Source organism: Columba livia, chromosome 8 (assembly GCF_036013475.1).
Source record: "Columba livia isolate bColLiv1 breed racing homer chromosome 8, bColLiv1.pat.W.v2, whole genome shotgun sequence".
Lineage (NCBI taxonomy): Eukaryota > Metazoa > Chordata > Aves > Columbiformes > Columbidae > Columba > Columba livia.
Genome location: NC_088609.1, coordinates 9,568,853 through 9,581,651, shown reverse-complemented (window position 1 = coordinate 9,581,651; position 12,799 = coordinate 9,568,853). Strand labels below are relative to the sequence as shown.

Below are 12,799 nucleotides of genomic sequence, written 5' to 3'. Positions count from 1 at the left end.
GTTACTGCAGCAGAATGCTTACACAAAACCATTGCTTTCACAAATGTATTTAATTTATCTCAGCACATTACCCCTAACTCAAACTCATCAAAACTTCCTCCTTTGCCTCCTTTGGCAAACATCACTGATCTTTGGTAAAGCTGCCCAGAAATACCTGTTAGTTCTACAGGCAGCAATTTATCAGATCCCAAAGGCTACACTGAGGCCAAGGGAAATATTTTATAGTGGAACAGGAAAAATTGACTGTTAGGGCACCTGGAGATAATGTCACCGTCCAACACAAACCTTTTTAGTGCCTGAGCTTAACCCAGCTTTGTGTCTTATCAGATGTGGACCATGTTTGGTTCTAATTTAGCTGCTGAAGCAGTAAGTAAAAAGAGATGTTTTATGTCATTTATAACCAGCAAACGCTACCACAGGTGCTGTGCCTTTGCATTTGAAAATGTGGAGACCAAACTGATTTAAAGATACTGCTTTCTCTGAAAACTTTCTGAAAGGACAACATGGAACACAGACAGCAGAAAATACCCTGAAGATTTGTAAAAGCTCATTTTAAACAGGCTACTGCCTTAGTCCACAAATATTTTCAGTGCTGAAAGACCTGAAACAATCTGAGAATGTGTGATATGTGTGGGCAGGTAAGTGCAGGTAATGCAGTAAGAGAGAACAACAACATCACCCAGGTCGTAAAGAAAGATTTGCTTCTGTTCAAGAGAAAGCACTCACTGCAGGGTTGACTCACAGCTTTTATTTACACTTGTCTACAGAATCAGTTTGCCTTACATTTTATCTAAGCCCAATGAAACCTTAATTTTCCTTTGCCTGTAGCCTATCGTGTGCTAAATTTAAAAACTTTCACCTGTTAAGTACGGCAACAATTTTAATACAAAGCACGAGGAGAAAACCAAAGGCTAACAACATAGCATCTAGATCTGATCTTTACAATTTAGTAGTTGGACTTGGAAGCTGTCAGAGGCACAGTTACAAACTAACCTGCTCTTGTGCAATCTACAGACATTTAGCATGGAAATTAGATAAAAAAGAAAGCACTAAAGAAGAAACTGCAGAGCGCTTTTTATCTGCAAAACGATTATCAAAATATTTCTACACCAAAACCACTTTGCTTATAGACCAGTCCAAAACAAAGTTCTTAAAAAAAGAAAACAGAACGTAGTTTTTAAATTTTGCTCCGTTTTTGTGCAGTTCATTTAAAAAAAAGCAGCGGTCAAATATGGGGTTGGAAGTTTTACTACTGAAATAAAGAGATATATTGCTGTTTGCTTGCTTATAAAGAAGAGTTTTCCTTAACATACTTACCTTGTGATGGCACCGAAGATACTTAAACCCTTCTTAACCAAACAGAGCTCAAGAGAGACCAAGGTTTAATGGGATATTGCTAGTAAAATAGATTCAATAAAGCATTTTAAGCCATAAATTATGTTTAAGGGAAAAAAAAAATGACTGAGGAAGAACACATTTAAGATGTCAGAACTTTCTACACAGTTTATTAGTTTTCATTTTAAAATATAAATAAAATTCAGATACCTTGAAAATTTTAAGTCAGCCCTCAATGAATTTTAAAGCTGGCCTGCAGAAGCTTCACGTGATTCCAAGGAGCCAGTTCCACACTCCTGCATCTCAAGGGCAGCTCCTAAACGATCCTTTTGCTAGAAGGATCGCAGAGTCCTGGGTTTCTGCACGCGAGATACCGCAGCCAGAACCCGCTGCAGAAAGGGCACTGTCCTGACTGCAGGAAACCATCTCTACAGTCCAAGGAACCAAGTCTAATGCGCTCTCTGCAGCATCATACCATGGCCTGGGTATTTCACAGCTATTGTGCACTGAGCGTAGCTAAAGAGAGGGGCGTCCAGCTACACTTCAACACAGAAAAATAACAAATACTTAGACCTAAGTACTCACTACGGCTGCGGAGTGGGTAGCGCCGGCCTACAGCTACGCTCATCTCTTGTGGTCCCACACGAGCTCCACCAAACAAGCTCCGGAGCTGGATGTAGAAAGCTCATGGGTTCTTCCAATATCCCTCAGATACTTGTCATTGTCACACGAAGAGCAGAGCTGTGTCACAACGGATCCAACCTGTGCCTGCTCACATGCGTCAGAGCCGGGAGTTGAGTAACGGAGTCTTTAAAAACAATAAAAACCCCCTTACTCCAATACAAGCACTTCACAGTTCCTCTGGGGAGTTTATGGCTTAAAATGCTACCTCAGGTTTTGTTTCATGACTGAACAAAGCTGCAGTTTTCCAGAAAGCAAGGACAGACATGCACCTCTACTAGCAGATTTAGCACTTCTGACCAAGTAAGACACCAAATTCTTAAAAATGTCTCATGCACTGACTGGAATTTTTTTTTTTTTTTTTTTTAAATGTGAGCTTTACTGCATTATTTCTTTTTAGAACTTGTACGGGAACCAGAATGGGAAGATCCAGATGATGATCTGCGGCGTCTGTAAGATACAAACGGAGAAAGCATGCAAAGAAGTAAGTTGCAATTAATTTTGGCATCCACTTTGAGTAGTCTGCATCCTACAATAGCTGGAAGCCAAGTATTTCTGATAGGGGCCTTCTAACAATATAGAAGTAGATAGAATATTCTGTAGAATACAGAAAAAACTAAGCTCATGAATGTGAATTTAATACTGAATACTAAGTTTAATACTGAGAGTAGAATACAATTTCTAAATGCAATCTTTACTAATGAGAATAAATGAGTAAGGTACAGCTTAACACTTTCACACACTGTAAGAATGGTGACCTGGGTCTTTCTATGGACATGCTCTTAGTGGGAGGAGGTTTCATTGGAGGGAAAAAACATAGGCAATTACAGAGGTTTTAATAGGTAGGAATAGTAAGGGGGGTTAGAAAACTACTTTTAATATCAGGATAACTGATCAGACTCAATTATTTCCCAGTAAACCTCAGTCCTTCAGTAAAAAAAAAATAAAAAAAAAAAATCACACATTTAAATACACCCATTCTTATTCTACATAAACCCAAACCTTTCGGGTGACCGTGATCTCGATCGTCTTTTTTTGCGATCACCAGATGAAGAAGATCTAGAACGACTTCGCTTCTTGCTTCTCTCGGGGGAAGATGATGAACGAGAGCTTGAGTAAGATCTTTTTCTTGGGGTGGAAGACCCCCTGTAGGACCTGGAGCTGGATCTTTATTGATTAAGAAATAAATCAGATTTAATTCTGGTATAATAGAGAAAGAACAAAGAAAGAACAAAACGAGACGGTTTCCATGAACACTCACTACTCTATTTGCATCAGCATTTTATCAAACAAATTTGTAGATGCTTTAATACTTACTCCTTAGTTATCTGCCAATAAAGACTTTCAATGCTGTGATAGTTTTCTTAATAAATTTTGCTAAACAGTGTTTCCAGAATGACGCATTTTGACAAGGAAGTGACAGGAGATGGGGACGGGAAGTACCTACGCAAAGACCTTTCTCGGTAGTTAAATTCAAAGCAAAATGGTTTGAAACCCACAGGTGTTAACACTGATTTCACAACGTTTTGCTTCACATTAATGGATATTTCACATTGGAAATTTGCCAAGTGATTTTTATCTAACCAGAAGAGTAAAAACCCTCAGAAGGTGTACTTACAAATCTCAAAATAAAACTGGGTAGAGAGTAAGACCTTCCACAACCAAAATATTAAAAAAACCTTCTTAGAATACAGTCACTTTGGCATTAAAAATAAAAAAAAATTAAGCAGCCTCACTTACAAGGATTCAAAAATCACTTTGGTTATTTAAAAAAAACCAAGCACTTGTGGGAAAAGTAACAGAGCTCAAAAGTCCTCAACTGTAATTCCAAAAATGTCTAAAAACACCTAGCAGTTAGTTTTTTTTTTTTCCAGCAAGCTGGATATTTACAGCCCTACCACCACAGTGTATGTTGTTGGTAAAATGCTGTCAGGGCTCTCACTGAAGCCATTCCAGCAGCCCCGTTTCTCACAAGCCCACACACCGCGGGCCGCTGGTGTGTGTCGTGTGGCACCAGCCATGAACCCAGCTCAGCGTCTGCTGAGGACACAAACCCCCTTCTTCTCTTCCTAAAAGCAGGGACTCCATCTCACACCGACCCTCACGGGACAACTCACAGCACGTTTCTGCCACCAAATGTCTTCCCAACTTCAATTTCTTTTCCTGAATACACAAGATTCCCTTCATTCCACCGCAAAGGGAAAGTCCTGCCACAGGACCCCCGTGCAAAGACACCTCACGGAACTGATACAGTTTTGTGACACTTCCCCATGCAGCTCCATAACTGCTATACAGCAAACACCAGCCAGCTCCAACTCCTGTCAGCTTCTCGCAGGGTTTACTATCAATGTTTTTATCCATCCCCCCGCACTATCTAGTGGAAGTTAGCTATGGTAGATAAGTTATCACTAAGCACAAACCCACAAGTATTGCATATTTTCTAACGTTCTTCCACATCAAGTAGCCAAAGCGGAAACAGCAAACACAGCACAAACGACTGGAGTGAGCAAACACGCATTCAAATTCTTCTTCCTTCCAAGAGACAGTCAGTGGCATCCACTCATCTAGTTTAGATCAGACTTAACTCTTCAACCACAACCTCGCGCTCTCAAGAAATACATCTGTGGTGGTAACTACCTCGCGCAGAGATCCCAGGAATTCTGACTTCCGAGATAAAAATGAGTTAATGTTTTTTGACCAGCACAATTTTACAATGGAATCAACAAGCGGTTGGTTCTTCTGCTCTTTTTTCTCTCTGCAAGCAGAGAGTGCTACCTCATTCACCTTGATTTCGACCCACGAGATCTAGACTGTTCTCTGGAACTGGAACGAGATCTTGATCTGGAACTGGAAGAACTTCTTGAATGGGACCTGAAACAACACGAAGATACTCTTTCCAGTGTCTGCCTCGTATTTAACAGAATAACTGCACTGTTAGCAGCAGAGACAACAAGTCATCAGTACCACTAAACAAGTGACAATGTCCCCCTACCCCCAGTATCACCATAGTACATTTTAAAACAGAAACGTAAACGTATAAGATGATGCATTAAACATTTATAAAAGTCAGCTTTGTATTACTTTTCCTATAGCACAAAAGTTACACAGGATTGCAGTTATTTGGCAAAATGAAACAACTGCGTGTCTATTAACTATTTCATGAAATCAATGCCTCATCTTTTAATTTGTGCCTTAACTTGAAAACCATCAGTTTATTTTCAAAGCAGAGTAGTTAAGAGCATTAAGACCAGCGAACTTCAACTCTCCCCAGGTAAGTTCTCACAAGCATTTTGGAAGCAGTTTCAAGTTTTCGTTAAAACTTTCCCCTGCATTAAAAGTTAAGTAGTAGTTAATTCTTGGCTAAAATGTAGGCATATCCAACACTACTTGTAACTAGTCAAAACTATTTTCCAATTTTTAATGTCAATGGATTTTCTTTAAGGCACAAACCACAAGAAATGTAAAAATGGTAGTGGACTACCAGTAACCATTGTAGAAAGAAGGCATTGCAAACAAGTTCTAAAAACATTTTCAGGCAAAATATATTATACATGCTGTCAACCTCCTAGTTTATATTTTTACCATGTCTTTTTCATTTTACTGTGCAAAACAAAATCAGTATGAACACACATTAACTAGAAAGTATATTTAACTTTTTAAAAACCACAAAGAAGTATCCACAAATGGCACATGATATTTCCAATTAATTATCTGTAGCTAGAAGCAAAAAGTTCAACAGAAAGTTGAAAGATCCCCAGCAAATTTCAGTTAGGACAAGCTACTTCGTACTTCACTGTTAAAAACCGTGCATTAGTGAACAAAACTATGGCCAGATGAAGTTTTTCTCTCCTCTTTGACCTTCCCAGCCCTAAACCCGAGAACTGCACTCGAATATATCCTCCCACAGGGCGGCACAGCCACCTTCACCCCTCCCTTCGTTACAGCAACGGCTACCAGTGGCCAGCTCAGCCCCTATCTCACACTGTCCTCCCTGGATCCAGGCAGCAAATCCTCGTCTCAAGGAAGCACTGACAGAGGGGTGACGCTGCCAACAGGGGTTGGGAAGATTAATTTTCCAGAGAAGAGGCAGCATGAAAAACAGCACGATAGCAACGGGGAGAGAGACAAAACAGCTGTTGGTTGACGTGTGGTTAGTACGAGGGTTTGCAGGATTCAGGCAACGATCACAGCTCTGAGAGCAGAGAGGTGCAGCGACAAGGCTTGGAACATTAGAAGAAACTTGGACTGTACATATATGAACTTTGTGTATAAACCTATGAGCTAGTACCAAATCTGAGGTCTCAAACCTATCAGTATCATCCTCATCTTAGTTGTACGGCAGCTAAAAAGCTACAACATGATTTACATCGTATGATTACAAAACATTTCTTGAATTGTTCATATATTACTAAATATTATAATAATGTGAGATCTTACATCTACCCAGTAGACCTTTTTTGTGGCCCCATGGTCAATATAAACCTTTATAGTAATCCTGACAACATTGCCACTGTACTTAGTTTGATAGCAAGTAACAAAGCTCTAAGGTCAAGTTTCTTCTCTATTTCTGGGATATTTTCCACTCTGTCCTTTCCCTCAGCCTCTCTGGACTGCAGCATCATTGCCCTTTTATGCCACCTCCTCCTACTTTAACAATCCCCCCGCTTCTGCATCTCTGCTCAACACTGCTAAAAACGGTTCATTCTTTTAATCACCTATTGGCCAACAAGCCTAAAAATAAAAATTAACTTATATTTTTAAAGGTATTTGAAGGATTCAACTGAAATATCAACTTAAATTAACTAAAACAAGCAACAAGACATATGAAGCCTTCCTGCCAAGGATTCACAGAGGGCAGAACAGAACATTAACTACCTGTGGAAATTCTGTACATAACATTGTTAACATTATTAAACTAAAACTGTAAGGCAATCAAGAAAAAAAAGTAAATAAAGAAGTTAGATACTGACATTTTGCCTGGCGTTACCCTTGACCTGTACCCGTTTACCTGGACCTAGACCTTGAGCTTGAGTGAGAGGATGAGCGCGATGAAGATCGGGAGTGGGAAGATCGAGACTTAGAGCGACTGCGCCTATTGGATTTCTTTTTCTTATTAGTGTCCTCTTCTTCACTGGCATCAAGATTATATTTTGAAAGGTCAGCATCATCTTCGTCCTCATCCTGAAAACACACAGGTATACAAAAAATACTTTATCTTCAGTTAGTGTTTGTACTTATTCTATGGTTGATTCTGTGCTTTTTTGTAAGCTTTGAAAAGATTATTGTTAGTGCATCAATGAGATCCACAAATTTTAAGCGTGAAGAGTGAGTGAAAATTTGTGGTTCAAAGCAAACTAACAAAAAGTCTGCAAAAACCTCATCCCAAGTCCCATTTTCTGTTATTTCATGAAGTTAATAAGAACATTCATTTTTACCAATTACTTTAAATGAGTGCCTGGAAGAATTTTCAGACCCAAAAGCTAAAACCTGAGCACAATTCTGCAGCTGTGTTTCCTATAGAGAATGTGGTGATTGCTGTGTGAAAATCAGCACATACGCATGTCTCTTCAGGACTGCTGCCCAGAGACGTGGACAATCCAACAGGCAAAGGTCATGTATTCCAGGAAAGATGAAAAAGAAGTCTCAATAATTTTATAAAAAATAAATCCGACGTGGTTTTAAAGGACTGAGAGTAAAACTCAAGAGCATTCCCTTTAAATGGTAACTACACAAAAAGATTCCACGTAAAGATCTCAGAATTTTTGATCCTTATCTCAGATAAGCTTATAATTCTTGATGGTTTCAAAAAGTGAGACATCTTTGAATGGAGGTATTTGGAACCAAAGAGAGCTTGTGCCCATCCTTTATAAAAGCTGCAGGCACCGTTACTCTGAAAGCTACTCCTTGATGGTGTTCCAAAGGCAGCAAAAAATACAGACCAAACCTTACCTACTGCCAGCAAACCGTACTGTAGTAATGATGAAAAAACAACTGCTAGAAAAATAACAAATAAACCATGCTACCTCATCCAATTTATATTTGGAGAGATCTTCATCCTCATCCTCCTCATCTTCCCCTTCAGATTCCTTATCTTCCACTTCCTTCAGGATAGACGCAGGACCAACAGCCTTCCCTCTATACTTTTTCTTTTTGCGTCCAAACTAAGAAATTTTATTCCATTAGTACATGATTTAAACAAAAGTAATTTCCAACTGTATATTTTGATAAAACTTCGATAAGAAAATAAGTGCACATCAGTTTCAAATAAGATATTGCTCTAGGGAAAGGGCAGCGCCACGAAACATCAATTAGTAACAGAAAAGTTTGGCTGAGATACAATGGGTACCAAAAGAGTTCAGGGAAATCTGAACAAACCAGTATTTCATGTTTGTGTCTACAGGTTTATCTTTATGCAACAGTGTTGAACATCTGGTTGAAAAGAACATGCGTACCTCTGAAGGCAGCTCCCTCAGAAGTTTAACAAACTCAGCCTATACCAGTTTAATTTGAACTCATTCTTAGTTCTACCCCCCAAAAGATACAACAGGCGCATTCACTTTCAGTTCCAGAATTTTATGCTTGCGCATTTCACAAAGAGACACGTCACAACGTGTTTCCGACCAGCGCAAACGTGTGTCCCCTAAACGCATCGCACAGCACGTGTCTCCAGAGTAAAACTTGGGCCTGGTCTTACCTCATCATATTCCCCGTCTGACTCTTCCCGTTCTATATATTCAACGTTCTCTCGTTCGTTAAATCCTCCTCCGTATCCTTTAAAAAGTAGTAAAACAAGACAATTGCTTGAGCTGCACCCAACTCAGGTACAGTAAGCACAAAGTTTAGAATAAACTTTCACAGAAGTGCTGAAAGTTTCCACGGGTTTATGAACATAAGCCATAAGAATGTAACGTGATTTCAAGAGGAATAAAAGTTGTCCCCACACACATTAATTAAATATAGTTCCTCAGAAACCTAATGGAGAAAATGGATTAAGACACATAAACAACACAGAAGCAATGGTGTTTAAAAGAATGAAAAAGATCAAAATCAGGATTTTAGCTGTGCTGAGCAACACACGCAGCTGCATATCTGTTATCAGGGAGCAATAAAAGCATCCTGCAGTTGCATGGAATTGTACAACAGTCAAAATTTGCCTTAAGATTTTTTTCTATTCCTTTTTATCCCAAGTGGCAAACTCAAACGGCTTGCTTTAACTTCAAGTGACTTCGTAATTTACTGCAAATGTATGCAACACGCTGGGTACCCTGCAGGCAACTGCAAAGCTACTCTGAAGGGCATCAGAACTAATAATAGTTTAATAACTAATAATAATTTAAAAAATTAATTATATGGAATAGAATTAGGTATTATTCTTTAATATTCTTACAGTACTAAATAGCAATATTAAAAATATTGTTTTTCCTTTCAAATAATAAGCTCTGTGCTCTTTCCCATGCTGCTTTTATTTATCTGCATTAAAGTTACACTCTGTGCCTTAATTTCTCTGCGTGACCCGGTTTGCAGCGGTAACAGTACAGATGCTCTGGCCGCGCTGTAAGGATGATATCGCTGTCCTGGTTACCGCTGGGTTCATTGTTAATGCAGGAGCAGATTAAAATGCGTCACAGTTTGATCAAACCTCCAGCCTCATTAAGAGATCAGAGTCTAATCACACAGGCTCCACGCACCATTTGTGTGGCTGCTGAGTCCTCTGCGGACAGGCGCTACGCACACACGACCTCTTCAAATTTAATGAAACATTGTGTTACTCCTCCCAAATGTCTTAGTATCAAAATTGAATATCAAGGCAGTTTAAGCTGAATGTTCACTGGCTTTCCCAACAAAACCATTGCACGCTTTACATGCTGCTAAAAGTCATCATGCCCAAGCACCTACACATTTATCTGCACATGAAAGATCCATCAACTCTGCTAGTTCTGCTGCGAAAACAATCCCTTTAATTAAATCAGATCAACTTATAAAAAAGAGCTTTTCTTATAGTAATTTGAGTATTTTAAAACCATTTACATCTCACCTGTCCTCTCCTCCAGTTTAGCGTACTTTGGGGTATTACACATGTTACATTCTGATCTTCTGGCCCAGTTCACATTACCACATCTTCAAAGGCAAAAATAACAAAATAGAAATAAGAAACAACTTATTACACGTCAAAAACTTTAAATGTTGAGGCAACACCCCTAAAAAGAAATAATAAAATGTATTTGCCAGTTGTGGTGGTGATCTGCAGCCACCAGCACAACACAATTAACCCCAAGGCCAACAGCTGGGAGACGCTCTGAGCGTGGAAAGACACAACAACTCTGAATTGAAGGGACTCCTCGGACACTGGCCCCTCTCCTGTTGTGGAACAGAGCGAACCAAAACACAGCCAGGTTTGCAGAAAAAAAAATTAACAATCCAGGTTTCCCTAGTCAGTCATCTTACTCAATCAGCAAAAACGTGAATTCTTCAAAGCACTCCAGAAAATCTGAAAGCACCTTTCAAAAAAATCAAAGGATTTTATTAAATAATCTTTTCCTAATTTAGATTTCAGTATTCTCCACTGATGGCCTGGAGAAACATCTAAGAATTTAACTATGTGCTAAACTTTTGCTATTAAATATTTAGTGAATGTTGACAGTAAAGTATCATCCAGCAATGAAGGCGTTACTTCCATTTACCCATTTCTTCTGAACTTGAAAAGTGCCTCAGCTCATCAAAGAAAAACATAAACTTTTATCTCTTTAGTCTTGATTTTCCAAAATCTTTCTCCAGCCACGTTAATTTAGTAACTGCCATCCAGCAAACTAAAATGAAAAAAATCCTCACAGCAAAACAGCACCAGTGGAACAGCTGCGAGTTTTCATCGCTCCTCTCTCACCAGTACAACTAAATCTACACTGAGAACACTGAGTATCCCACTGCAGACGTGCTGTGTGGCTCCGAGAGGATGCTCTGTGGTTCTCAGCAGCCCGTACGTTTTACACTGCCAGTCGTTTGCGCTGAAGAGGCCCCGGCTCTTCTCAGCAAGCGTCTTTCCTATTTCAGTTCCTCCCGCTTTCATCATTTTGGCTTCCGTCGTTTTCTCTGGAAAACAGAAACAAAAACCAAGCAGTTAACCATCTTGTTAAAAAAAACCCCCATAGAAATAGATGAGAAAAAGATATTTAATCTCAGACACTCACCTCTTCCGCATCTGTTACAGCTGGTTCTTCTAGCAAAGTTAACATTCCCACACCTAAAAATAAAAAGAGAAGGAGGGCGGTGAGTAACTGAAGGCTGGAAAATGCCCCCACACGAGACTTAATAAAAACGCCTTTATATTTAAAACTGAATTTGCACCCGATTAAAACACGACGTTCCTCAGGCCGTGCCCACTCCGGGGCGGGCTGAGGAGCCCGGAGCTGCGGAACCCCCAGGGCAGCTCCCCCGGCCCGGCCCGCCAGCGGGACCCGCCCGGCCCGGCCCAGCGCGGGGGGAGCCGCCGATCCCCGTTGCCTGGCGCTGCCCCTGGCCGGTTCCGCCCCGCAGCCCGGCCGCCCCGCCGGCCCCGCTCACTTCTTGTCGGGGCAGATCCAGTCCCCGTCGCTCACGCGGAAATTCTTGGTCGACATCTTGGGCCCCGCCGAGCCGAGCGCCGCCGCCGCGCAAGAGGACCGGGGTCCTGCGCCGGGAGGGCTGCCCTGGCTCCGCCTGCACCTTGCTGCTCCAGCGAGGGGGAGAGCCGCCGGGGTTGGATTTTGGTCAGGCAGCGGCCCGGACGCCTCAGCTCGGCAGCGGGAAGAGGAGGCGAAGGAAGGCGCGCCCCCTAGCGGGCAGGCGGGATGCGCATGCGCATTGCGGCTGGCGGGGGCGCTCGTAGGCGGGCTGGGACCTGAGGAGAGGGGCTGGCGGGGGAGCCCCTGTGCCTGTGGGGGAGCCCTTGTGTCTGTTGGGGAACCCTTCTGGCTGTTGGGGAGCCCCTCTGTCCGCCAGCCTTGGCGGGGTGAAAGTCCCTCGTGAACGAGCTCATTTGTTCATGTTCATTTTCTTCCAACTGTTGCTGTGTGGCTCTGTCACCCAAAAGCCCCTGGGGACAGAACTGCCCAGGCTCCTCAGGGGGAAATCCATGTGTGAATCCGTATTTGTACACCTTCATGAGCCAAATAGACACAAAAACCCATTAACTGCTGATATATAATAAAAAAATAATAAATAAATAAGGCCTCATTTTCATCGAGCGCTCAAAGCTCAGGCTGTTTTCTCTGTGATGATGCTTGAACAAAATCCCCATGAAAACATGCAGAGCGTTTTTAATATGAAAAAGACAGAGCTTCAGTATAAATGTTAGAGAGTTCAAGTAAATCCGTTGTTTAAAAAAACGAATACCTCCTTATGATTTAGAAGCCTCTGGGTGGTTTGTTGGTGGGTGGGTTTGACCCCTTTGCCTTGTTCTCTTGGACTGGCTGTGATGTGCAGGCCCTGCTGTCCCCAGCCTGGCCGGCAGCACCTCAGCACTGCTTATTTATAGCAAACCTTACTTTCCTGGCAGTTTTTAGGCACTTTCCCTCCCACATCCTGTGGAAAAATCACCTGGAATCTGGTTGCTGGGCTGGTTTTTGTCATGTCCCCTCTCCAGGTCGTGTGATGACAGTGTTACGGCTATTTATTTATAAAAAAATACAAACCAGCGTGAGTGCACTGGAAAAATGTGTTAGGGCATCTGCTGCAGAGGGTTGTGTAGAAATTCACGGTTATGAAATGTCCATAATAATCAGAAAGGACTAAACCTGCATTTTCCTGC

General features: G+C 41.3%; 1 protein-coding gene across 1 annotated transcript; it reads right to left on the bottom strand.

Annotated features, from left to right (window-relative positions):
• Positions 1-733: 733 nt before the first annotated feature.
• ZRANB2 (zinc finger RANBP2-type containing 2) lies at positions 734-11,783 on the bottom strand. The gene is made up of 10 exons (XM_065071915.1): positions 11,575-11,783; positions 11,202-11,254; positions 10,995-11,103; positions 10,052-10,134; positions 8,711-8,787; positions 8,040-8,177; positions 7,025-7,197; positions 4,801-4,887; positions 3,019-3,183; positions 734-2,466 (listed from the first exon to the last, which is right to left on the bottom strand). Exons 1-10 carry the CDS (start codon positions 11,628-11,630, stop codon positions 2,403-2,405), a joined length of 1,005 nt encoding a protein of 334 aa, XP_064927987.1. The 5' UTR covers positions 11,631-11,783; the 3' UTR covers positions 734-2,402.
• Between the last annotated feature and the right edge of the window lie 1,016 nt (positions 11,784-12,799).

Coding starts and splice junctions, on each gene's coding strand:
- ZRANB2 (XM_065071915.1), bottom strand. CDS start 11,630: ATGTCGACCAAGAATTTCCGCGTGAGCGACGGGGACTGGATCTGCCCC. Junction 11,104..11,201: donor CTGTAACAGATGCGGAAGAG/GTGAGTGTCTGA, acceptor TCTGTTTTCCAG/AGAAAACGACGGAAGCCAAA. Junction 2,467..3,018: donor AGATCACGGTCACCCGAAAG/GTTTGGGTTTAT, acceptor TGTATCTTACAG/ACGCCGCAGATCATCATCTG.